The sequence below is a fragment of the Telmatherina bonti genome (assembly GCF_933228915.1).
Source record: "Telmatherina bonti genome assembly, chromosome: 12".
In the NCBI taxonomy this organism is placed as follows: Eukaryota; Metazoa; Chordata; class Actinopteri; order Atheriniformes; family Telmatherinidae; genus Telmatherina; species Telmatherina bonti.
The window spans coordinates 37541722-37567084 of NC_136610.1; the positions used below are offsets into that span (position 1 = coordinate 37541722).

General features: G+C 45.7%; 1 protein-coding gene and 1 long non-coding RNA gene across 2 annotated transcripts; both read right to left on the minus strand.

The window, feature by feature from the left end:
• Window positions 1–784: 784 nt before the first annotated feature.
• LOC306763682 lies at window positions 785–1517 on the minus strand. The gene is made up of 3 exons (XR_013771531.1): window positions 1381–1517; window positions 1172–1287; window positions 785–995 (listed from the first exon to the last, which is right to left on the minus strand). It is a non-coding gene; the product is annotated as an uncharacterized lncRNA (long non-coding RNA).
• A 1237-nt stretch (window positions 1518–2754) lies between these two features.
• Window positions 2755–11652, minus strand: LOC306763425 (uncharacterized protein). Its single transcript, XM_079250219.1, has 5 exons — window positions 10800–11652; window positions 10621–10688; window positions 9841–10524; window positions 4364–4551; window positions 2755–4236 (listed from the first exon to the last, which is right to left on the minus strand). The coding sequence occupies exons 1-5, from the start codon at window positions 10858–10860 to the stop codon at window positions 4038–4040; spliced, it is 1200 nt and encodes a 399-aa protein (XP_079106345.1). The 5' UTR covers window positions 10861–11652; the 3' UTR covers window positions 2755–4037.
• Between the last annotated feature and the right edge of the window lie 13711 nt (window positions 11653–25363).

Sequence of the window (25363 nt, forward strand, 5' to 3'; positions counted from 1 at the left end):
TTAAACGCACCCACGGGCTCGTGCTTGGTTACTGTGACGACAGATTTTTCTTTTCACAAAGGCGTCATTCATGCAAACATACAACTTAATGCTTTTACAGCTCTAATCACCAAAAATAACAATAATTTAGGCATATTGTCCGACAACATCATGTGTGTAAATGTCTTGGCTACAACAGGGACAGTTTTAAAATAACGTTGCCCCTTTTTATATATTGTATTTTATTTTAACTCAATATTTATGGCTGTAGTGTAGCTTATGGCTTAATTTCCCAGAGGTAACCTGCCAGGGGGATCAATAACGTTCTGTCCAATCTAATCTGACCTTCTTTCCGCTTCAGAAACATTTGCTGAATATATAACATGTTTTTCTTTTTGTTGCCAACACATAAGTATTTGGAACTGTGATATTAATCCATAAAAGGTTAATAATCAGAAATAAATAATTTTTTATTTGAGCATCCACATCTTCAAAGAAGCTGAGCACATTCTGCATTATTTATTAGTTTCTTTGTTTATACCCAAAGCTGCAGTTTGTAGGAATTACTGACTTGATGTGAATGGATGGTGGCCGTCGGTGGTCAATATTCTTCCACACCTCCTCACTTGTGAGTTATTTACTCCGTTATTTACAATACTTAGTGTTGAAAACATGAAAATTTAGGATCGAAATGGCACCAAGGAGGATGCATGGAAAAACGCAAAAGTTGCAGAGTCCATCAGAAACATCCAGAATAAACTCACACATCATAATCATCATATACAGGTACTACTGTACACCAGGAAGAAGTGCAGATAGACTGATACAGAAGGATTTGGCTTGGTATGACAAGCAGCTGCAATCGTCCTTCACCCCCGGAAGAGTGAAATTTCACCAGAATTAACTGCATGTCTTCAGCTGAGACGATGCATCCTGTTGATTCATGACAGCAAGGTGCAAAAAAAGATTATTTTGAGTGGGTCATTTTCTGAATGATACAAGAGATGAATAAGTGCCTGTAAGAGAGAGATGGGGGACTTGCATTATTTAATAAAACCACAATCCCAATAAAGTTGTAAAACGTAAAAAAAACCAGTGATCTACAAATACTTTTAAATCTATATTTACGCTACCAAAACAAAAGATTTAATGTTCAAACTGATTACATTTATTGTGTTTTGCAAATACTGACTTTTCCTCAATGTCATGCCTCCAACACGTTCCAAAAACGCTGAGACGGGATCATGTTCACTGTGTTGCATCACCTTTCTTTATAACACTCAACACGCGTTTGGGACAAGGCCGGCTCTGGGAATGCAGACATGAGGGGTAGAAATGTAAACTGGGCATCGTGTTTCAGCTCATTTTGTTGTTATTATTGTTTATTCAGGGTTTTCTTACCAGGACTGTTAGTAGAGTCCAACACTCTGAAGAAATGGATTGCACTTCGTCAGGTCTCTAACCAAAGACCCGTCCATCCTGGGTGTCCCACCAGAAACTAAAGCTCCTGCTGGTGTAGCTCTTAGGGTCACTGAGGCACCAACTCCCCTGACCATAATGGGGGGGGGGGGGGTCGGAATGTGAATCATACAGATACATTAAAAGAGGAAAAAAATAACAAATATCAATCATCAAACAACCAACAACATAACAAATGTCTCATTAGACAGCCAAATAACATCAAACCAAAATATTAAACTAAACAGAGAGTTCGGCCAGGGTGTCCAGCTATGGTCCTCCAGGTTCACAATCCTGCAGGTTTTCCATGAATCCCTGCTCCAACACACCTGACTCAAACTAATCAGTCATTGTGCAGAACTTCATTGGCTGTTGGATTCATTTAATGAAAGTCAGGTGCGTTGGAGCAGGGATACATGGAAACCCTGCAGGACAGTGGCGCTCGAGGACCGACTTTGGACCCCTGAGTTCAGCCGATCACAAACAATAGAAGCAGGGCAGAACGTCAAACTCCAGAACACAAGAAGGTGGCAGAATCTCAGACAACAACCTCACATTTATGTAAAAATTAAGAAAAAACAAGCAGAAAAATAAATGTTTTTCTTAATTTTGTGGATTTTTCTTTTTTTTAGAAACTCATTCCCTTCTCTACAATAACACTTTCCTACTTATCTGTCCCAGAACTCTGCAGGTGTTTCCACACGGTGGACAGGCCTGCTTCATTTGGACATTTCCTGAGCAACATTTTGCACAGGAATTTCCTTTTTCAGAGAAAATGGATGCAGACATGAAGCTCTATATGAGCTGCTGAAACCAGCGGGAGTTGGGAAAACAAAAAGTTAAACTTAGTGGGATTAACCCTTAAACCAGCATGTAGAACTAGAGGCTGGGCGGAGCTTCCTGACGGGGTTGTTTTGCCTCCGTCTGATTGGCTCTGAGCGACACACACATCCAGTGGTCATGTGTGATGGAGCAACGCTCCCACTGACAGACTCACACACTTAAAACAGCAACAATCCCCTGCAGACAGAACATATAGATGTTATATACTACTTTATTGATGGTTAATTAGTTATTAAGTAGCCTATCTGATGACATAAACCACTATGAGGTGTTTAACAGAGCTTCACTCCCTTATAGTTTTACCGCTGCATCAACTCAGCCAGCGACAGGAAGAAACCTGACTCCCAACAATCAGGCTAGTTGCCATTTAATTTGCATACTAAATGGTGATTGGTTGTTCACTGGGAAGAGAAAGAGGGGGGTTCCACAATGCAATGCTTTACAACCGGCACGCAGCTCGATGCAGCGGGGAGACAGTTTAGGTAATTTATGCATTTTCAGCAGATTTTATTTGAGGGGGCGAGGTGTTTGCTTGAGAGGGGCGTTGCCCCCTCTTCCTCCTGCCTAAAGCCGCCTCGGTTTGGGAAGCGAAGACACTGATTGTTAAAGCTTTGTAAGTGGAATTCTTTCCTGTTCTTGCTTGATGATGATGATGATGATGGTGATGGTGACATTATTGACATTTTACACAACGTCCCAACTTCGTTGGAACTGTGGATGTATGTTGAGTTTTTACATGAACTGTTAGTATTGAAGTTTCTCATCCAAAAGTCTAATAAAAACTTAAACGACAAAGAAATGTAAACTAGCAGAGTTATGTTATGGAAGTTAAATTGGGTTAATGAAAAGCTCAGAAGACAAAATACTTGCTGACTTTATTTACTTAAGTCATGTTTATTAGTGAAAAAGCAGTCATATGGAGACATCTGGGAGTTCACAAGCGTAGGTACAACTACAGAGTAATAAATGCTTGATTACTGCTAAAGAAACTTTTTAACAGTTTAACAAATAATTCAGTTTGACATAATCATTTTAGGTTTTATGTCAATTGTAAACAAAATTAATTCTGGGAAGAATGAAGTCTTTTAATCTAATTCTTATTTAATGTTAAATGACACTGAATTGCATTTTATCTGTTGGTGATTTATTTGTGTTAATCTTCATAAAAGTAAGACAAATTCCCGTTATTTCTCAGTGAACTGCTTGTCTGTTAGGTTATTCTGGAATAAGAAACGTGCTTCTGTAGCTGCATGCTACTGTAAAAGCCAGTTTTGTTTGGTTCTCTTACAGTGAGCTGATAATGGCTTCTTTCACGCCTTCATGCAGCGTTTCTGCCTGTGTCTGGCACACACACTGACATCACATTCATCCTTTCTCCTGCAACAAACAGCTGTGTGTGCACGCAACCTGCAACCTTCAGGTCTCACAAAACACCAGTAATCTTTTATTACTGCTCTTTTATCAAACCTAAAGTTTATTTTTTCATCTTCTCCCTTTGGGAATATCCAGAGATTCATTCATTAATAACTTCTCTTAAATTTAGTCCATATTTGCTCTGCTTGCCTGCGACTTTGCTCCCACCGACACTGACGAAGCGTCTTTCTTATCAGGAGTCTGTCTCTGGGTTGATTAGAGCACAGCGAGTAAACAAGCCTTTGTGGAGTTTAAGTGGATTAAAGTGTTTTAAAGTTTAAATATCAAGTCATAAAGTCTGCAAATGCCAAGTTATTTTCAGCCTAAAGTGAAGAGGAGGTGGTTCAGGAAGGTGGGGTGTGAGAAATTGCGTTGGGGTCGGTGGTGGGATCCATCTTAAAGTCGGTGGGTCTCAGCTTCATGATGGTGGTCTTCAGTGAATACCACCATCCTCTCCAAGGATACCACACCACCCCATCATCTGTGGAAGCGCTGTAGTGCCCGTTGGGATAGTACAGGCCGTTGAGATGGGCTGAATGACACCTGGAGAGTCACCAGGAAACAGAATGAAGGTTTTTTGGTTGTTTTTTTTTACAAGTTTAACATATATTTGCATGTATGTGTGTGTTTAAGAAGGCCCAGGCAGACTTGCTGATGGTGAAACACGTACTTGTTGAACCACCAGCCTCCTTTGTCTTCTTTGGCACAGTTCTCTTTGTAGTTGTCGTTGTCCTGATCGTAGGTGCTGAACTTCATGGCGTGGTGACTGGCCCACGCTGATACGCCAACCTGATGACCTCCAGACATCGCATCGCCAGCTGTTCCTACGTAGGCTCCGAAGGTAAGTCGGTAGTGGTCCTGCAGAGAGAGAAGTACAGGGAAAGCAGTTCAAGGTCCCACGTTAAACATGTTTTCAGCTGTTTCATCTGAGTGTCAGAGGTCTAACAACTTTGTTTACAGTGTTTTACCCCAAAATCCACCTTAGTTCTTAATTTCAGCCATTTCAGAAGTGTCTCCAGTGAGAGAACAGGCTGTTTATGTGTCTGAACCTTGACACATTCATGAGTGGTCCTGTCCACGCCAACCAACACCTCCAGAAGAGACAATGTGCTTTCGCCTGCAGTAGGACAGGTTCAGCTAGCTGGGGAAGAGGGGGGTCTACGGCAGTGTCCTCCACTGGCGGGAGTCCTTTTTTACCTTCTGGAAGTCTCAAAGGAAAATATCTCAAACTCAACCGTTTCAGCAAACATTCATGAAAACGTTGAGCATGAGATGACAAAATTTTCTGATTTTAATCTCCTCGGCCATATGGAAGACCATACCTGCCATGACCAGAAATAAATACATGAATAAATGCTTGAGACAGTAATTATTTGTTTCTCCATTTATTTGTGTATTTTAACCTATTTTATATCTATTTCCACATGAAAAGAAAACAACAGGAAAGAGTAAACTACAACATGCTGCTGTGCATTATGACCACATACAGCCATGCACAAGTGTATTGGCTCTCTTCCATTCAAGAAAAGGTTAAATTTACTTTTTGTGTGTGTGTGTGTGTGTGTGTGTTGTCCAGCATTTAATCAAGCAGAATGATGGTCTGGATGATGTGTTCTGCTGAGAAAATTTACTTTGCCATAATGATCTGGTATAATGATCCCCTTGATGTTCTGAATTCTTATTTTATTTCTCTATTTATTTTGTATAATTGTAATACGGAGTTTATACTGCTGAACCGGACCGGAGAGGATAGAAGAGAGACAGAAAGAGAAAGAAGAGAAAACACCTCATGGAGAAGGAGAAAGAAAAACAAACACACATATACACAAACAAGCCAACCTTGGATTCACATTACTCCTGCGGAGGACTCGGCTATCAACTGTCAGGACAACAAAACCAACAAGTTAAATATAAATCAGAAACACAGAAAGAAAACCAGCTGCTGTTAGTAAATAAACCTGCAGGCGACTCTGACTGTGTTACATGCAGAACATAGAGTGGAACGTGTTCAGAGAAGAATGACCATGCCAATGTGACCCCGCCCATTTTATATGGCTCCTCCCACACAAAGTGACCCCGCCCACAATGTATATCCCTGTCCACACAATGTGACCCCGCCCACACAAAGGCAAGAGGAAGGCCAGAAGGACTCAAAAACCCAGGCAGCCGGCAGCCACCCTCCAAGCACAGGCCCCGACCACCCCACTCTGGAGTCAGTCATGCACCCACGTAGGAGGCGGTGGTGGAGGTGGGGGCCCCAGCCAGAGCCCCCCTTGGTCAGAGGAAACAGGCCCGAGTGGGCCTGGACTGGCAAGGACCGGCCCTAAGAGCAAAGCCCCAGAAAGAACCCCATCGCCCCCGCCTCCCTCCCCGCTTATGAATGATTGTGAAATGTGTGTTATTTCTAATTAAAATTGAGGGGAAGTGTCCACATCATGTTGGGAGAGGGACCGCCTAAGCAGGCACCCCACAAAAGTCCATGAGTTATCAGTCTGTTTTTGTGATATGGTGACTAAGTGTAATTAAAACTGGGAGGGGGGTCGGTAATGAATGCAGCGATCAAGACCAACTTCATGGCCTCTCTCCCCATCCAGTACAGCGTGCCCACCTTCCAACGCCCTGCCTGTGTGTGGTGGAGAGCGGGGAAGGGGGAGGGGATTTAGGACCAGAAGGAAGTGAACTTCCCTTCAGAAGGTGAGCCGCCATCGGCACTAGGTACACCTCCCATTCCCGAGGCCCCCTGAGATCCAGGACGAACAGGAACAGCCGCCCCAACAGCCAGAGTCCTCAGCAACACCATTACACTGCCCAATACAAACATCCCTCCACACACATTCGTGTACTATCACACTCCCCCATGCCCAGACCCCGCACATGTGCACCACAACACTCCTCCATACTCATACCCCTACCCCCAAACACATGTGCACCACCACACACCCCTATACACACACACACACACACACACACACACACACACACACAAACACACACACAACACACCCCAGAAAAGGCTACATTTACAACACTCACTCAGCTGACTAAAAACTGAAAAAATATATTTAAAATGATCATTTTGTGAAAAGCAACGCTGCTTTTGAACTGTGGTTGAAAATAATCATTAAAACAAACGAAACTGTCCCGAACAAATTAGATCACTTTGCTGTTGAGCAGCAGGTCAGAATACCTGCCAACAGGTGCAGAAGTCAGATACAAAAAAAACTAACTGCAGTGAACTCCTCAAAGTGTTGATCAACAAAATATCAGTTTTCAGGTACCATCATGATGGATTTTATAAAAATTATTTCTATTGAGCCTGTTGGACCTGTAGGACAAAACAAGGACCCAAGTGCAGATTGGATGTGGATTCTAGGAGGGGTTTTATTGTTTTCCTGGGCAGAATGGTAGGTTGCCAGGCAGGCAGGTTGACGGGCAGGCAGGCAAGAATCACGCACACTGATGAAACAACAATCAGGCGATGACTGGAGAACTGAGCTGGCCTTTTATCTCGCTGTTGCTGAATGCCTGAGGAGAACCTGTTGTGGACTTGGTTGCCAGAGAAACAGGCACACCCACTGCAGCACAGGTCAGAGCAGGAACCACAACAGTACCCCGCCCCCCTCCACGGGAGCCACTGGGCGATCGAAATTTCTCTGGATGAGCATGACGAAAATCCCGGACCAGGGACGCATCCAGAATAAACGAGCGCGGAACCCAGGCACGCTCCTCAGGACCATACCCCTCCCAGTCCACCAGGAATTGGAAGCCACGACCCCGACGTCGCACTTCCAGGAAATGCCGGACAGAATAGGCAGGACGACCCGCCACAAGCCAGGCGGGAGGAGGGGGCCTGGAAGGAGGGACGAGAGGACTAGAGGAAACAGAGTTGGGAGACATGGAAAGATGGGTGGACTCTCATGGAACTGGGGAGTTTCAGTTTGACCACGGTGGGATTAATGATCCGCTCAATCTCAAAAGGTCCCAAGAAGCGGGGGGCCAACTTCTTGGCATCAGTACGTCATGAAATGTTCTTTGCTGATAACCAAACCTTTTGACCAGGTGTGTAATGGGGTCCAAGAGTCCAATGACAATCAGCCATGCGGCGGGTACTTTTGGAAGCGCAAAGGTGCCTCAGCCCGAGCCTTCCTCCAAATCCGTTGGCAGCGGCGGATGTGTAGCTGGATCGATGGCACAGAAACCTCCTCCTGCTGTGCTGGAAACAGTGGCGGCTGATATCCTAGAGAGCATTCGAAAGGTGACAAGCCTGAAGCAAAAGAGGTAAGGGAGTTGTGAGTGTACTCTACCCAGTCCAGATGGTCACTCCAGGAGGAGGGGTTGGATTCAGCCACACATCTCAAGGCAGTTTCCAGATCCTGATTAGACCTTTCGGCCTGGCCATTGGTCTAAGGATGGACACCTGATGATAGACTTAAAGTGGCCCCGAGTGAGTGACAAAACGACTTCCATACTTGGGACATAAATTGGGGTCTTCTGTCTGATACTATGTCTGTGGGCAGACCATGGAGCCGAAAGACTTAATGAACAAGTAGGTCGGGTGTCTCTTTGGTGGTAGGAAGCTTGGGAAGGGCAATAAAATGAACAGCTTTGGAAAAGCAATCCACAAATATGAGGATGGTGGTGTTACCTCTTGAGGCTGGAAGACCAGTAACGAAGTCCAGAGCAATGTGTGACTAGGGTCTGCTTGGAACAGGTAATGGACGAAGAAATCCCGCAGGTGGCCGATGCGATGACTTACTGCGTGCACGTCGTACAGGCTGCGACAAACTCCCGGACATCTTTATCCATTGTGGGCCATGAGAATCTGCATTTCATCAAAGAAAGTGTTTGCACAGAACCAGGGTGGCATGCTAGACGGGAGGAATGTCCCCACTGGAGGACTTGGGAACGTACTGAATCGGGGACAAAAAGGCAGTCACGGGAACCTGTGCCAGGGTCAGGCTGTTGCTGTTGGGCTTCTCTAAATCTGTCCTCCACCTCCCAGGAAACACCGGCTACGACACAGGTTGCAGGTAAGATGGTATCAGGAGAAACTGCATTCTCGGGTGGAAATTGGCAAGAGAGAGAGAGTCAGGTTTCTGGTTCTTGGACCCGGGACTGTATGACAACGTGAAGTGGAATCGATTGAAGAGAAGAGACCAACGGGCCTGTCGGGGATTCATTTGTCTTGCAGACTGTAGGTATTCCAGGTTCTTATGGTCAGTCCAGATGAGGAATGGCACTTTGGATCCCTCCAACCAATGGCGCCACTGCTCCAGGGCGAGTTTTATGGCTAAGAGTTCTCTGTCACCGACATGGTAATTCTGCTCAGCCGATGTTAGACGTCGAGAGAAAAAGGCACAGGGATGCAACTTCTGAGACTCTGGGGATCGTTGGGACAACACAGTTTCAATGCCAACATATGAAGCATCAACCTCCACCCCAAACTGACGGTTGAGATCAGGGTGGAGGAGGACAGGAACAGTGGTGAATAGATCCTTTAATTTGGCAAAAGCCTGAGCTGCCGCCTCAGACCAGACAAATGGGACTGTAGGTGATGTAAGTTTTGTCAGGGGAGCTGCGATGCGGCTATAATTGCAGATGAATCTGCGATAAAAATGAACAAAACCCAAGAAACGTTGCAACTGCTTGACAGAAGTTGGAACCGGCCGTTCGGTAACAGCTTTGACCTTCTCAGGATCTGCTCGGACCTGCCCGCTCTCAAAAATGTATCTGAGAAAAGAAACAGTGTTCTTATGAAAATCACACTTCTCGGCCTTAACGAATAGACGATTTTCCAGAAGTCTCTGCAGGACTTGTCGGACATGTTGTATATGTTTGGCCAGGTTGTGGGAAAAGAGGTGAGTTTGGTGAGTTTACAACAAAGAAACTGATAAACTCCTGGTGATTTCCCGAAACAATTTGTCTAACTGGAACAGACTCTTGGGTGATGGAATAAAGAATGCTACCATCCAGAGTCCGGGTAGAAAAAGGAGGGATGAGAGATTCTAGGTCTAAATTAATCCTTGCAGCCCATTCCTTGTCAATAAAGTTAGCCTCTGCTCCAGAATCCACTAAAGCCTGTACTGGATGAGAGAAACCCTTGACATATAGCACCACTGGAATGAGTGTCTTTGTGTGGGGAATTACCTTGGCAGTAGTGGTCGTCAGTACTTCTGCAGCTAATGACGACCCAGATCTTTTGGCCGTTCTGGGCAGACAGCTCTCTGGTGTCCAGGTCTTCCACAATAAAAACAAACTCCCGTGTCCCTCCTCCTCTGTCGTTCCTCCGTGGACAGATGAGCTCGGCCCAGCTGCATGGTGCTCCTCGGACTGTGTTGTGCTAGGAAGGGAAGGGCGGACCGTTCTGACGGTGGAGCCAGGAAGAGACAGCTCAGGACGAGTCTGCCGCTCTCTGTCTCTCTCCCGTAAGCGGTTGTCCAGCCTTATTGAGAGGGAAACCAGGTCATTCAGGGACTCTGGTGCATCACGGGTGGCAAGCTCTTCCTTAAGCCGACTGCTTAAACCATTTGTGAAGATTCCACAAAGAGCCTGATCATTCCAGCCAGAATCCGCAGCTGCAGTCCTGAAATCCACAGCAAACTCAGCAACACTCATATTTCCTTGTCGGAGATTAATTAGCCGCTTGACGGCATCGCCCCCTCTCGCTGGATGGTCAAACACCTTCTTCATCTCATCCATAAAAGCTGTGTAAGACATGTGCCTGAAACTATGCCGTTCAAACGCTGCTTCTGCCCATGACAAAGCCTTGCCCTCCAGAAGTCCGATGACGTAGGAGATCTTAGACTTGTCACTGGCATAAGTGATGGGCTTCTGGTCAAACACAAGTGAGCATTGGAGTAAGAAACCTCTGCATTTACCCAGATCCCCGGCATAAGGTTTGGGGTTCGGGATGTGTGTCTCTCTTACCGGGGTGGCAGAAGCGGTAGAATGCATGGATAAGCCAGGAATCTGTTGCTGATTAGAAGCAGGCTGGACTAGACCAGCAACATGAGTGGTGAGTTGAGACAACTGCGTAAGGATGGTGTGGTAATTTCAGTCCAAAGTTAGAAGCATTTGCTCATGTCGAGTTAGGTGAGCATTCTGACCGGATAGGGCTTGCTGAAGTTGTCCGGCGGCGACTTCTGGGTTAGAATCTGCTGGATCCATACCTGATGGCCTGATTGCTCTGTTGCAGTGTAGGACAAAACCAGGACCCAAGTGCAGATTGGATGTGGATTCTAGGAGGTGTTTTATTGTTTTCCTGGGCAGAATGGTAGGTTGCCAGGCAGGCAGGTTGACGGGCGGGCTGACGGGCAGGCGGGCAGGCTGATGGGCAGGCAGGCGGGCTGGCAGGCTGACGGGCAGGCTGACGGGCAGGCGGGCAGGCTGACGGGCAGACGGGCAGGCGGGCAGGCTGACGGGCAGGCGGGCTGGCAGGCTGACGGGCAGGCTGATGGGCAGGCTGATGGGCAGGCTGACGGGCAGGCGGGCAGGCTGACGGGCAGGCGGGCTGGCAGGCTGACGGGCAGGCTGATGGGCAGGCTGATGGGCAGGCTGACGGGCAGGCGGGCAGGCTGACGGGCAGGCGGGCTGGCAGGCTGACGGGCAGGCGGGCAGGCTGACGGGCAGGCGGGCTGGCAGGCTGACGGGCAGGCTGACGGGCAGGCGGGCAGGCTGACGGGCAGGCGGGCTGGCAGGCTGACGGGCAGGCTGATGGGCAGGCTGATGGGCAGGCTGACGGGCAGGCGGGCTGGCAGGCTGACGGGCAGGCTGACGGGCAGGCTGACGGGCAGGCTGATGGGCAGGCTGACGGGCAGGCGGGCTGGCAGGCTGATGGGCAGGCTGATGGGCAGGCTGATGGGCAGGCTGACGGGCAGGCGGGCTGGCAGGCTGACGGGCAGGCTGATGGGCAGGCTGGTGGGCAGGCTGGCGGGCAGGCAGGAAAGAATCATGCACACTGATGAAACACAATCAGGCGATGACTGGAAAACTGAGTTGGCCTTTTATGTCGCTGCTGCTGAATGCCAGATGAGAACCTGGTGTGGACTTGGTTGCCAGGGAGACATGCACACCCACTGCAGCACAGGTCAGAGCAGGAACCACAACAGAGCCACATTTAAAACAAATATAAGAATTTTTTTCATATTTTCACGGTCAGTTTGAACCCATTTCAGTAACAGATGTTTCATTTTACTTTTGTAGTTATTCATACCAGAAAGCAGCAAACTCATTCATTCATTTTCCTAACCGCTTAGTCCGATTAAGGGTCGCAGGGAGCTGGAGCCTATCCCAGCAGTCTTTGGGAGAAAGGCAGGGTACACCGTGGACAGCTCGCCAGTCCATCGCAGGGCCACACAGAGACAAACAACCACTCACGCTCACTCCTAGGAGCAATTTAGAGTAACCAGTAACATGCATGTCTTTGGATGGTGGAAGGAAGCTGAGGAACACAGGAGAGAACCCACGCATACACAGGGAGAACACGCAAACTCCACACAGAAAGGCCACAAGTCAAGCCCCCCCCGCCCCCCTTATTAGGTGTATAATATGACAATAAGATTCACCCTTAAAAATCCAGTTAGTCAAGTTTTAACATGGATCGTGCATCACTACCTTCTCATCGGCTACTTTCACGTTCTGGTATTCCGCATAGCGTTGATTACCATCAAAGTCTTCCAAGTTGAATCTCAGGGAATAATTTCCTGGAAAAGAAAGACAAGCTATTTATCAGCTGCATCAGTAATATTAATATAGATCTGCAACAATAACTGCTCTGGGTGGCCACTTAGGGTCGGCAGCACAGTAACCTGTGATTAGCTTATAGACACTTTTTACACACAGGTAAGAGCAACATTAGCTTTCTTGTTCCTGGGAACCAACATAAATTATACAGGACCATGTCTAAGTACATCAGACTGACAATATTTACATATATTACATATTTCAGCGCCATTAGAAGGTTGCAGCTTGCTGGCTAGGAGTTAAAGCGAGTGAGTTGCAGGCTAAGACAGTTAGCTGCAAAGCTAGCTCAAGGCTCCCAACTTCTGTGGCCTCCAGCTTTCCCAGTCCAGCAGTTCCTGGAGGAGCTCTAGCTCTAGTTTTGTTTGGGTTCTACCTCCCATAGCTCATTAGTTCCCAGACAAGCAGGTCTGACTTTGCATGGCCACTCGCTCATGTCATGTCTTGTGACAAATGACAAACAGTGTATCGTTGCGTTAATGAAGTTAAAAACCTGATTTTTAGTGAATGAGGGTTAAAGATATGTCTGTGTTGACCTTGTGCCGTGATGTGATGAAGGTTGTTATTTCCCAGCCAGAACTCTGCATTCATGTCTCCAAAACCATCCCTGTACTCTGCCCAAGACCTGATAGATAGATAGATAGATAGACAGATAGATAGATAGATAGATAGATAGATAGATAGATAGATAGATAGATAGATAGATAGATAGATAGATAGATAGATAGATAGACAGACAGATAGATAGATAGATAGATAGATAGATAGATAGATAGATAGATAGATAGATAGATAGATAGACAGATATAGATAGATAGATAGATAGATAGATAGATAGATAGATAGATAGACAGATATAGATAGATAGATAGATAGATAGATAGATAGATAGATAGATAGATAGATAGATAGATAGACAGATAGATAGATAGATAGATAGATAGATAGATAGATAGATAGATAGATAGACAGACAGATAGATAGATAGATAGATAGATAGATAGATAGATAGATAGATAGATAGATAGATAGATAGATAGATAGATAAATAGATAGATAGATAGATAGATAGATAGTGAGATAGATAGACATAGAGATAGATAGATAGATAGATAGACATAGAGATAGACAGATAGATAGATAGATAGATAGATAGATAGATAGATAGATAGATAGATAGATAGATAGATAGACAGACAGATAGATAGATAGATAGATAGATAGATAGATAGATAGATAGATAGATAGATAGATAGATAGATAGACATAGAGATAGATAGATAAATAGATAGATAGACAGATAGATAGATAGATAGATAGATAGATAGATAGATAGATAGATAGATGGATGGATAGATGGATGGATAGATGGATGGATATTACTGTTAATGGTGTTACTAATAACTGAAGTATTTTACGTGGCTGGTTTTCCAGACACACCTGTTGAACGTCTCCGCTCCATTGATCCGTCTCTGTAGGACAGTCCAACCTCCTCCTTCGGTCATGTCGCAGTAGACTTTGACCGGAGAGGGGCTGCCATGCGGCTTGATCCCGTACAGACCACTGGATTTGGAGCCTGAACTGAAAATCTGGGAGCAATCTGACATGAAAAATCACAGACGTTGTGTATCTGGATCCTGCTAATGCAGCGTGAGACATAAAGAAGCTATTTTTAGATTTCAGATGTTGTCTTCCAGACCTGAGGCCGAGGCCCTGACCTGTGTGCTGAGTGTCCTGGACCTCGCTGGCTCTGGGTTTGTTGGTGTCGCCGTGTTGATTCAGCAGCTGTAATCTGCGTAGGAGGAGCTCCTGTTTCTGAAGTTGGCTCTTCAGAAGCTTCTCCTGTTCCCGCAGACCAGCTAGCTCTTCACTGCAGCTGTCTGACGCCTACACACACACACACCACACACACACACACACACCACACACACACACACACACACACACACCACACACACACATACACACACACACACACACACACACACACACACCACACACACACATACACACACACACACACCACACACACACACACACACACACACACACCACACACACACATACACACACACACACACACACACACACACACACCACACACACACATACACACACACACACACACACACACACACACACCACACACACACACACACAACAATGTGTTCATTTGAATGAGCCTTTATTCATCTCAACTAGTCTTATTAAAATATGAGAAAAGAGAAGCGTGCTGCCAACACTTAAACCTTTTATCAACCAAATGTTGGCTTAAATATCTTACCGCCTTGTGTGTTGTGACAATCCACACTAATTTGAGCCTAATCGGATTTTTTCACACGTTAGAAAGTGATTGAAGAGGCTGAAAACCTCATTTTAAAACAAAGAGGAGGTTAGTTTAGCTTCAGCTGTCAGGTGAAAAAGATAAAGCTGAAATATGAATATCAACGGATGTGAAAACATAAACTCATTTAACTCATCAGGTTTGGAATCCAAACAATAGTTTCTCACTCTAAATAGTGTTTTCATGACAGAGATGATTCTAGTTGTGATGAACTTGGACCAAACAGGGATGGAGGGAAGCTGGGAAAACTTTCCAGCAGCTAAGCTGATGAAAGGCCTCCCACCTTCTACCACTGCTGTCATTTATTCTGCTCATCTAAACACAAACATCCTCTACCAACGTTATATTTATCATCTAGTTGTAAACTGTCTGAAACATCAACACACACTCATTACGGTTTAAATCCCAAGTTTTACTTTGACCAAATGAACATTAGACCAGTGTTTTTCAACCATCTTTGAGTCAAAGCACATGTTTTTTCACTGAAAGTTCACAAGACACACCACAAGACGAAATGTTGTTCATTTCTTTTATTAAAAAGCCCATATTAATAATATAAAGTCCATCTTGTCAACGTTGCCTTGAACAGAAATAAGATAAACACAAGAAAAATAACTTTTTATTATCTTTCACCAGGGCCTGTTTGGATGAACACAGAGCTGCTTTTTAGACCAATCAGGTGAAGTTGGATCATTTCTCAGGACAGACCTGATGATCTCTCACGGCACAGTGGTTGTAAAACACTGCATTAAACCACATGATTTCCTCCAGTTACAGCTGTTAGACGTTTTTTTGCACACAAGGAAGCAATGTAAATGTGGAAGCACCATGCTTTTCTCCCTCTTTATGCGTTTATCATGTAAATAACTGATTTTATGTCGTTGCATTCCACTAAATTAATAACACATAAAACCAAACATGTTTACAGAAATCCTCAGAAACTGGACCGTTTCTCAGTCGGTGGCAACTTCTATCCTTATGACACAAATAAACTACATTTTTCTGCTTTTTCCTTCCTTCTTCAGGAAAAACGAGTGAACCAGGGGCTAAATTAGAGTTTTTCCTGTTTAACATGACATTTCAGGTATGAGGAACCAAACTGCATAAAAGATCCGAAAAGCAAAACCAGAACTTTACAGGTCCGTGACACTAAATGTTTACAAATTATTATATGATCTATATTTTCACAGAAAAAATATGGTTTAATGAAATGAATGATGTACTCCAGTAAAACATGGAGATGATGGTTTCCTCTGTAGTTTAATCAAACGAAAGTTCTCACTTCATTTAGCTTGCACCCCTTTTAGATGCTGCTGGAATCCTTCATCGTCTGACACCTTCTGATACTTTAATCATCAGATATCAATCGTTTGGAGTATTGCCGTGATCTTGTCACAAAGCTTTGGTCCCTTTATGGACGAGTTGCTCAGAAATAAAACACTACAGCGTCGTTTGAACAGTTCTGATGATGAGCTCAGATGTGTGTCCATAAGGATGACCGGACTGTCAGCTGATCAGTCACATTGATTAGATGTGATTAGATGTGATGCGTCTCACACGAGGCCTGTCGGATGTCCCTCTTTTTCTGTTAGTGTTTGTCTGCAAACCAAATCTGACATATTTGATCCATTCACAGCGTGATGCTCGTCGTCCTCTGATGTGTTGGAAAATACGTGTGCTCATCCACATCCAGAGAATTTAATCATTAATCATTTAATTTGTTGTAAATTCTGCAACTTGAAAAAAATGAAGAGTAAACTCTGATATATACGTCTGCTGCAAAATGTTCATCGTGTCTATTTAGCATGATACTCTACATAACCACACAGTTTAATGCAATAAAAACAGACTTCAGGAGTGATACAGAAGTTAAACCGCTGCAGTAGCAGGTAAGATGTGTACTTACAGAGAGAGTCTGGGTGAAAGCTGCCATCACTGTCAGGCTTATGATCAACATGATCATCCTCCTGTTTGGACATGAAACCCTCACGCCAAGCTGCAGGACTGAAGCGGACTCGTATCGGTCTGGTTGTGGTTCTGAGAGGCTCCTGCCTGCAGACCTCTTGGTGGTTGTACCTCCTGGTTTTTCCTCAGAAGGTGGAACATCCTCCTCCACATCTGGGCTGCAGCGAAGGTGGACCGGAACAAATGCCTGATTCTCTACAGCCATAAAACCAGCCAAATATTCAGGGAGTGTTCGGATTCTTCCAAAACCAGCTTCACTTCCAGGAAAACATCTACTGACCTCGGCAGCAGCAGGAAACTGTGTGAACTGTTCAGTGTGAGAGGTTTGATGCTTCCAGCGGATCAGAGACGGTTCTCTCCTTTCTCATCACCTTTCTGGACCAGTGTCCGAGTCCAGCATGTCCTCTCTGTGTGAAGGTCCTGTAGGAAACCTAGGAAACCTGCTCCTGTAGGAAACCTAGGAAACCTGGTCCTGTAGGAAACCTGCTCCTGTAGGAAACCTGGTCCTGTAGGAAACCTAGGAAACCTGCTCCTGTAGGAAACCTAGGAAACCTGGTCCTGTAGGAAACCTGGTCCTGTAGGAAACCTAGGAAACCTGGTCCTGTAGGAAACCTGGTCCTGTAGGAAACCTAGGAAACCTGGTCCTGTAGGAAACCTAGGAAACCTGCTCCTGTAGGAAACCTAGGAAACCTGGTCCTGTAGGAAACCTGGTCTGTAGGAAACCTAGGAAACCTGGTCCTGTAGGAAACCTGGTCCTGTAGGAAACCTAGGAAACCTGCTCCTGTAGGAAACCTGGTCCTGTAGGAAACCCGGTCCTGTAGGAAACCTAGGAAACCTGGTCCTGTAGGAAACCTGCTCCTGTAGGAAACCTAGGAAACCTGGTCCTGTAGGAAACCTAGGAAACCTGGTCCTGTAGGAAACCTGCTCCTGTAGGAAACCTAGGAAACCTGGTCCTGTAGGAAACCTGGTCTGTAGGAAACCTAGGAAACCTGGTCCTGTAGGAAACCTGGTCCTGTAGGAAACATAGGAAACCTGCTCCTGTAGGAAACCTGGTCCTGTAGGAAACCCGGTCCTGTAGGAAACCAAGGAAACCTGGTCCTGTAGGAAACCTGGTCCTGTAGGAAACCTAGGAAACCTGGTCCTGTAGGAAACCTGGTCTGTAGGAAACCTAGGAAACCTGGTCCTGTAGGAAACCTGGTCCTGTAGGAAACCTAGGAAACCTGCTCCTGTAGGAAACCTGGTCCTGTAGGAAACCCGGTCCTGTAGGAAACCTAGGAAACCTGGTCCTGTAGGAAACCTGGTCCTGTAGGAAACCTAGGAAACCTGGTCCTGTAGGAAACCTGCTCCTGTAGGAAACCTAGGAAACCTGGTCCTGTAGGAAACCTGGTCTGTAGGAAACCTAGGAAACCTGGTCCTGTAGGAAACATAGGAAACCTGCTCCTGTAGGAAACCTGGTCCTGTAGGAAACCCGGTCCTGTAGGAAACCAAGGAAACCTGGTCCTGTAGGAAACCTGGTCCTGTAGGAAACCTAGGAAACCTGGTCCTGTAGGAAACCTAGGAAACCTGGTCCTGTAGGAAACCCGGTCCTGTAGGAAACCTGGTCCTGTTGGAAACCCGGTCCTGTAGGAAACCTGGTCCAGTAGGAAACCTAGGAAACCTGCTCTTGTAGGAAACCTGGTCCTGTAGGAAACCCGGTCCTGTAGGAAACCTAGGAAACCTGGTCCTGTAGGAAACCCGGTCCTGTAGGAAACCCGGTCCTGTAGAAAACCTAGGAGACCTGGTCCTGTAGGAAACCTGGTCCTGTAGGAAACCCAGTCCTGTAGGAAACCTGGTCCTGTAGGAAACCCGGTCCTGTAGGAAACCTGGTCCTGTTGGAAACCCGGTCCTGTAGGAAACCTGGTCCTGTAGGTCACCTAGGAAACCTGGTCCTGTAGGAAACCTGGTCCTGTAGGAAACCCGGTCCTGTAGGAAACCTAGGAAACCTGGTCCTGTAGGAAACCCGGTCCTGTAGGAAACCTAGGAAACCTGTAGGAAACCTAGGAAACCTGGTCCTGTAGGAAACCCAGTCCTGTAGGAAACCTGGTCCTGTAGGAAACCTAGGAAACCCGGTCCTGTAGGAAACCTGGTCCTGTAGGAAACCTGGTCCTTTAGGAAACCTAGGAAACCCGGTCCTGTAGGAAACCTAGGAAACCCGGTCCTGTAGGAAACCTGGTCCTGTAGGAAACCTAGGAAACCCGGTCCTGTAGGAAACCTGGTCCTGTAGGAAACCTGGTCCTGTAGGAAACCTAGGAAACCTGGTCCTGTAGGAAACCTGGTCCCGTAGGAAACCTGGTCCTGTAGGAAACCCGGTCCTGTAGGAAACCTGGTCCTGTTGGAAACCCGGTCCTGTAGGAAACCTGGTCCTGTAGGAAACCTGGTCCAGTAGGAAACCCGGTCCTGTAGGAAACCTAGGAAACCCGGTCCTGTAGGAAACCTGGTCCTGTAGGAAACCTGGTCCTGTAGGAAAACCCGGTCCTGTAGGAAACCTGGTCCAGTAGGAAACCCGGTCCTGTAGGAAACCTAGGAAACCTGGTCCTGTAGGAAACCTGGTCCAGTAGGAAACCTGGTCCTGTAGGAAACCCGGTCCTGTAGGAAACCTGGTCCTGTAGGAAACCCGGTCCTGTAGGAAACCTGGTCCAGTAGGAAACCCGGTCCTGTAGGAAACCTGGTTCTGTAGGAAACCCGGTCCTTTAGGAAACCTGGTCCTGTAGGAAACCCGGTCCTGTAGGAAACCCGGTCCTGTAGGAAACCTGGTCCAGTAGGAAACCCGGTCCTGTAGGAAACCCGGTCCTGTAGGAAACCTGGTCCAGTAGGAAAACCCGGGCCTGTAGGAAACCCGGTCCTGTAGGAAACCTGGTCCTTTAGGAAACCCGGTCCTGTAGGAAACCTAGGAAGCCTGGTCCTGTAGGAAACCTGGTCCTGTAGGAAACCTGGTCCAGTAGGAAACCCGGGCCTGTAGGAAACCCGGTCCTGTAGGAAACCTGGTCCTGTAGGAAACCTGGTCTTGTAGGAAACCCGGTCCTGTAGGAAACCTAGGAAACCTGGTCCTGTAGGAAACCCGGTCCTGTAGGAAACCTAGGAAACCTGGTCCTGTAGGAAACCAGGTCCTGTAGGAAACCTGGTCCAGTAGGAAACCTGGTCCTGTAGAAAACCTAGGAAACCTGGTCCTGTAGAAAACCTGGTCCAGTAGGAAACCCGGTCCTGTAGGAAACCTGGTCCTGTAGGAAACCCGGTCCTGTAGGAAACCTGGTCCAGTAGGAAACCCGGTCCTGTAGGAAACCTGGTTCTGTAGGAAACCCGGTCCTTTAGGAAACCTGGTCCTGTAGGAAACCCGGTCCTGTAGGAAACCCGGTCCTGTAGGAAACCTGGTCCAGTAGGAAACCCGGTCCTGTAGGAAACCCGGTCCTGTAGGAAACCTGGTCCAGTAGGAAAACCCGGGCCTGTAGGAAACCCGGTCCTGTAGGAAACCTGGTCCTTTAGGAAACCCGGTCCTGTAGGAAACCTAGGAAACCTGGTCCTGTAGGAAACCTGGTCCTGTAGGAAACCTGGTCCAGTAGGAAACCCGGGCCTGTAGGAAACCCGGTCCTGTAGGAAACCTGGTCCTGTAGGAAACCCGGTCTTGTAGGAAACCCGGTCCTGTAGGAAACCTAGGAAACCTGGTCCTGTAGGAAACCCGGTCCTGTAGGAAACCTAGGAAACCTGGTCCTGTAGGAAACCAGGTCCTGTAGGAAACCTGGTCCAGTAGGAAACCTGGTCCTGTAGAAAACCTAGGAAACCTGGTCCTGTAGAAAACCTGGTCCAGTAGGAAACCCGGTTCTGTAGGAAACCTAGGAAACCTGGTCCTGTAGGAAACCCGGTCCTGTAGGAAACCCGGTCCTGTAGGAAACCTAGGAAACCTGGTCCTGTAGGAAACCCGGTCCAGTAGGAAACCTGGTCCTGTAGGAAACCTGGTCCTGTAGGAAACCCGGTCCTGTAGGAAACTTGGTCCTGTAGGAAACCCGGTCCTGTAGGAAACCTGGTCCTGTAGGAAACCCGGTCCTGTAGGAAACCTAGGAAACCTGGTCCTGTAGGAAACCAGGTCCTGTAGGAAACCTGGTCCAGTAGGAAACCTGGTCCTGTAGGAAACCCGGTCCTGTAGGAAACCTGGTCCTGTAGGAAACCAGGTCCTGTAGGAAACCTGGTCCAGTAGGAAACCTGGTCCTGTAGGAAACCTAGGAAACCCGGTCCTGTAGGAAACCTGGTCCTGTAGGAAACCTGGTCCTGTAGGAAACCTGGTCCAGTAGGAAACCCGGTCCTGTAGGAAACCTGGTCCAGTAGGAAACCCGGTCCTGTAGGAAACCTGGTCCTGTAGGAAAGACATTCCTGCATGTTCAGCTTTACTTGCTTCTGTTTGCAGATTCAACAGAGAAACTGACAGAAGGAGGAAGGCTGACCTCCTCCTGATGCAACACATAGTTCCGCCTTCGAATGACTTTATTCTTAGTTTTTATTTAGATGATTTTTTTTATTTATACTTACACTCTTATGGTACATCATCATTTTCATTTTTCAGACTCAAACCAGAAGCTTTTCCAGATATTTTTCCAACTTTATTGCAATTTTGTTGTATATGTATGAATATAAAAACATAGTGTAGTTTTTATGTATCGTCAGTGTTTGTTCAGCATCCTCTTATGCACTGATGAATCTCCAGCTTCACAGACGCACGATCCTGCACACACACACACACAGATATTCACCATCAAACGTTGTCGTTAACAGTTTAAATGATCTTCACCAGGTGTTGTCTTCACAGATGTCAACAGTTGGCAGGAAAAGTGTGAAAATTCCAGGATTTTGTGGAGATAAAAATAAGGAAACCCAGGACGACTCTAAAGGAGCTGCAGGAGGGTTTCTGGGACGATTAGTTGTGTTCTGTTTGACAAAAACAGCTCTAACTTCTGGGAATACACCTTTTTTACACAATGAAAAGCAGCAAACTGTGATGTCGGCGGAATTAAAAAAACAGACGTTTCCCAGAAACAAACTGTGAGAGCTTATGGTAAACGTTGGAGCAAACATCCAGGAACTTTGGTGAAGTTTTTCACCAGATTGTAACACTTCCATCTTCCATCCTCACCCAGCTGTATTTCTTTTTAAAACAATTCTTGTAAAGATGCTGAAAAACTGTTGAGATTGTTTTTGATTTATTAAAACTATCATTACATCTGTTCTGGAAAGGCAACAAATACAAGTTCAATTTCTGTTTCCCTTCATTAAAGACCTGCAGTTGCAGGTAAAACTAGATCTAAACTAGATCTACCAGGACAGACGTTAATCTGAAGGAATATTGTATAACTTCATAAATAAGACGATACCTTTGACATCTGCTGACTTCGTCTGCGATGAGAACTCTGGATCATCTGGTTGTGCTTCATCAGACTTCTTGTAATAATACGGCTGATCAGGCGGTCCAAACCTCTGCACACAAGCACATCACGCCGTTTTAGTTTTCCTGAGCAGCTGTTCTGTTCCTGTCTGGAGAACAGAAACAAAGTGCACCTTGTCCGGCCACATGAAGCTGATGAAGAGGATGATTGGGAGTCCAACAGCAAAGACGTAAACACCCAACAGCCATGGACGCTGCTGGATCGACAGGAGGATGTTCCCTATGATGCCGAGCTGCAGTTCAGAAACAGAGACAGAAATGGAGGTGTAGTCACGAATGCTTCTTTTCTTTAATAAATTTCATTATTCAGTTCATCCTGGTTCCTCGTTGCCTTCAGTGTTTAGAGCCTGGTATGAAAAGATACAGATACAGTCAGTATGGATGGATGGATGGATGGATGGATGGATGATGGATGGATGGCTGGATGGATGGATGGACAGATGGATGGATGATGGATGGATGGATGGATGATGGATGGATGGATGGATGGATGGATGGATGAATGGATGGATGGATGGATGGGTGGATGGGTGGATGGATGGACGGATGGATGGATGATGGATGGATGGCTGGATGGATGGATGGACAGATGGATGGATGATGGATGGATGGATGGATGATGGATGGATGGATGGATGGATGGATGGATGAATGGATGGATGGATGGATGGATGGATGGGTGGATGGGTGGATGAATGGATGGATGGATGGATGGATGGATGGATGGATGAATGGATGGATGATGGATGGATGGATGGATGATGGATGGATGGATGAATGGATGGATGGATGATGGATGGATGGATGGATGGATGGATGGATGGATGGATGGATGGATGGGTGGATGGATGGACGGATGGATGGATGGATGGATGGATGGATGGATGAACGGATGGATGGATGAAGGGGTGGATGGATGGATGGATGGATGGATGGATGGATGGACGGACAGACGGACGGATGGATGGATGGATGGATGGATGGATGATGGATGGATGACTGGATGGATGGATGGATGAATGTGTGGATGGATGGATGGATGAACGGATGGATGGATGGATGGATGGATGAATGAACAGATGGATGGATGGATGGATGGATGGATGGATGGATGGATGAACAGATGGACGGACGGATGGATGGATGGATGGATGAACGGATGGATGGATGGATGGATGAACGGATGGATGATGGATGGATGAACGGATGGACGAACGGATGGACGGATGGATGGATGAACGGATGGATGGATGGATGGATGGATGGCTCCAGACAGATAAAACTCACCTGTTCAGCACACGCAGGTGTGACTTGAGCAACTAGAATCATGCCGAGTGTCAAACAGCTGATTTCCATCTGAAACAGGAATATAAACGGTTTAAGTAAACAGGAACTGTAAGGTCCTTTGCCCGTATAATCACATACAAATCATGCTCAGAGAAGAACAATTCTACTTTTTTTTCTATTTCTAATACAGAGGTGTCAAACCCTGACCTGACCTGACCTCCAGTGGGTCAGAAACAAAATAATCTAACTATAAATGCAAGTAAATGCCGTTTCCTGGAGTCGTCACCCAGGCTTTTACTGTAGAACTGTGAAACATATGTTATAATGTGATCAATAAGAACATAACACACAAACCTGCAGATGTTGTTACGGCATAGAAACATTGGAACAAAATACATTTTAAGGAAATTATGTCTCTGATTGAAGATGTGCACAGCTTTCTCATACGTTTACACCATAAAACGTATCAGGTCATAATGTGACAAGTTTAATGTTTTTACAACAAAATGTGCCACGTTATGACATGTTAAAGTCCTAATTTGGTTTTATTTGGGTGACATTTCTGCACTTCCATAAAGTACATGAAGTTCTTCCTGAACCATCCCTCTAGTAAATATATAACACACAACATGACACTTCTTAAGAAATAAAAGTACAATTCCATCAAATCTCCTCCTTGACTGAAGTTACAAGTTACTTTTTAAAATACAAATTGCAGTAAATATGTTCTGTTTTATTTTCATGTTTACTAAATTCATCTCACAGACCAGACCGGACCCTCTGGTGGGCCGGTTTGGGACCCCTGCCGTGTGTTTGACACCTCTGCTCTAATACCTGACCCAACAAGATGAGAGGATTAACATTTCTGTTAATAGAAATGATTCCAGCAAAGAAACATCCAGAAAGAAGGAAGTGAAGTTAAGCATGACGGAGCATTTTCAATGGAAAGCAGAGGAAACAGCTGAATGTTTTTACCTTTTGATCAGAGTGTTGAAACTCAAGTCACTTCCTGATTTCTTGCAGTTTATGTGGTTCTGGACTTTGACCCAGAGGCATCAGTGAAACTGCAGTTCCCAAATCACAGGAATGACACCAACACAGAAGCAGATTAGCCATTAAACCTGAACATGTTCCTGTTTGGGGGCTGACATTTCCCAAAGTTCAAACCTTTCCTCTCAGCTTTTCCTTTAGGTAGTTTTTATGAGAGATTCATGTTCTTTTCTTTAAGAGGAGCTTCACTCGAGCACCACCTGCTGGAGAAGGACATTTACAGATAACATGCACTGGCTTTTGGCTTTTCACGAATCATTTCTGAATAAATGTCTCTTTCACACAAAGTTTTAGTTGTTTTTGTGCTGCACTATTCATTGGTTTAGAATCTGTAGAAGCTAAAAAAGGAAACATAAATAGACAGTAAAACAACTTGCCAACATTAATAAAAATCCTAATGCCTCGATCCAGGTTGGGTCTCTGTGTAAAGTGTAAATAAAACCAGAACCTCATCCAGGTAGATTTTATTCCCACTAGAAGGAAAACAACATGTCACATATGAAACAGAGACAGTTTAACATCGGATGGAAAATATCAGCTGATTGTGAATCTGATGCAGCAACACATCTGTAAAATGCTGGAACGGGAGCGACAAAAGGCTGGAAAATCAACTGGAGGATCATTTTACAACTAATCAGACTAATGTCTGGGTGTAAACGGAGCATTTCAGGGAGGCAGAGTCTCTCAGATGGAAAGCTGGACAGAACTTTACCCATCTGAGACTAAAGTTATGGAAGAATCGAATTGAGAATTCCTCCATTTACAGAGTTTACTATCAGAAGATTCACATGTTCCTCCTGAATATGTGCTGTTTATGT

Coding starts and splice junctions, on each gene's coding strand:
- LOC306763425 (XM_079250219.1), bottom strand. CDS start 10,860: ATGGATCCAGCAGATTCTAACCCAGAAGTCGCCGCCGGACAACTTCAG. Junction 10,689..10,799: donor ACTTCAGCAAGCCCTATCCG/GTCAGAATGCTC, acceptor TTGCTGGTCTAG/TCCAGCCTGCTTCTAATCAG. Junction 10,525..10,620: donor CTACCGCTTCTGCCACCCCG/GTAAGAGAGACA, acceptor GTGTTTGACCAG/AAGCCCATCACTTATGCCAG.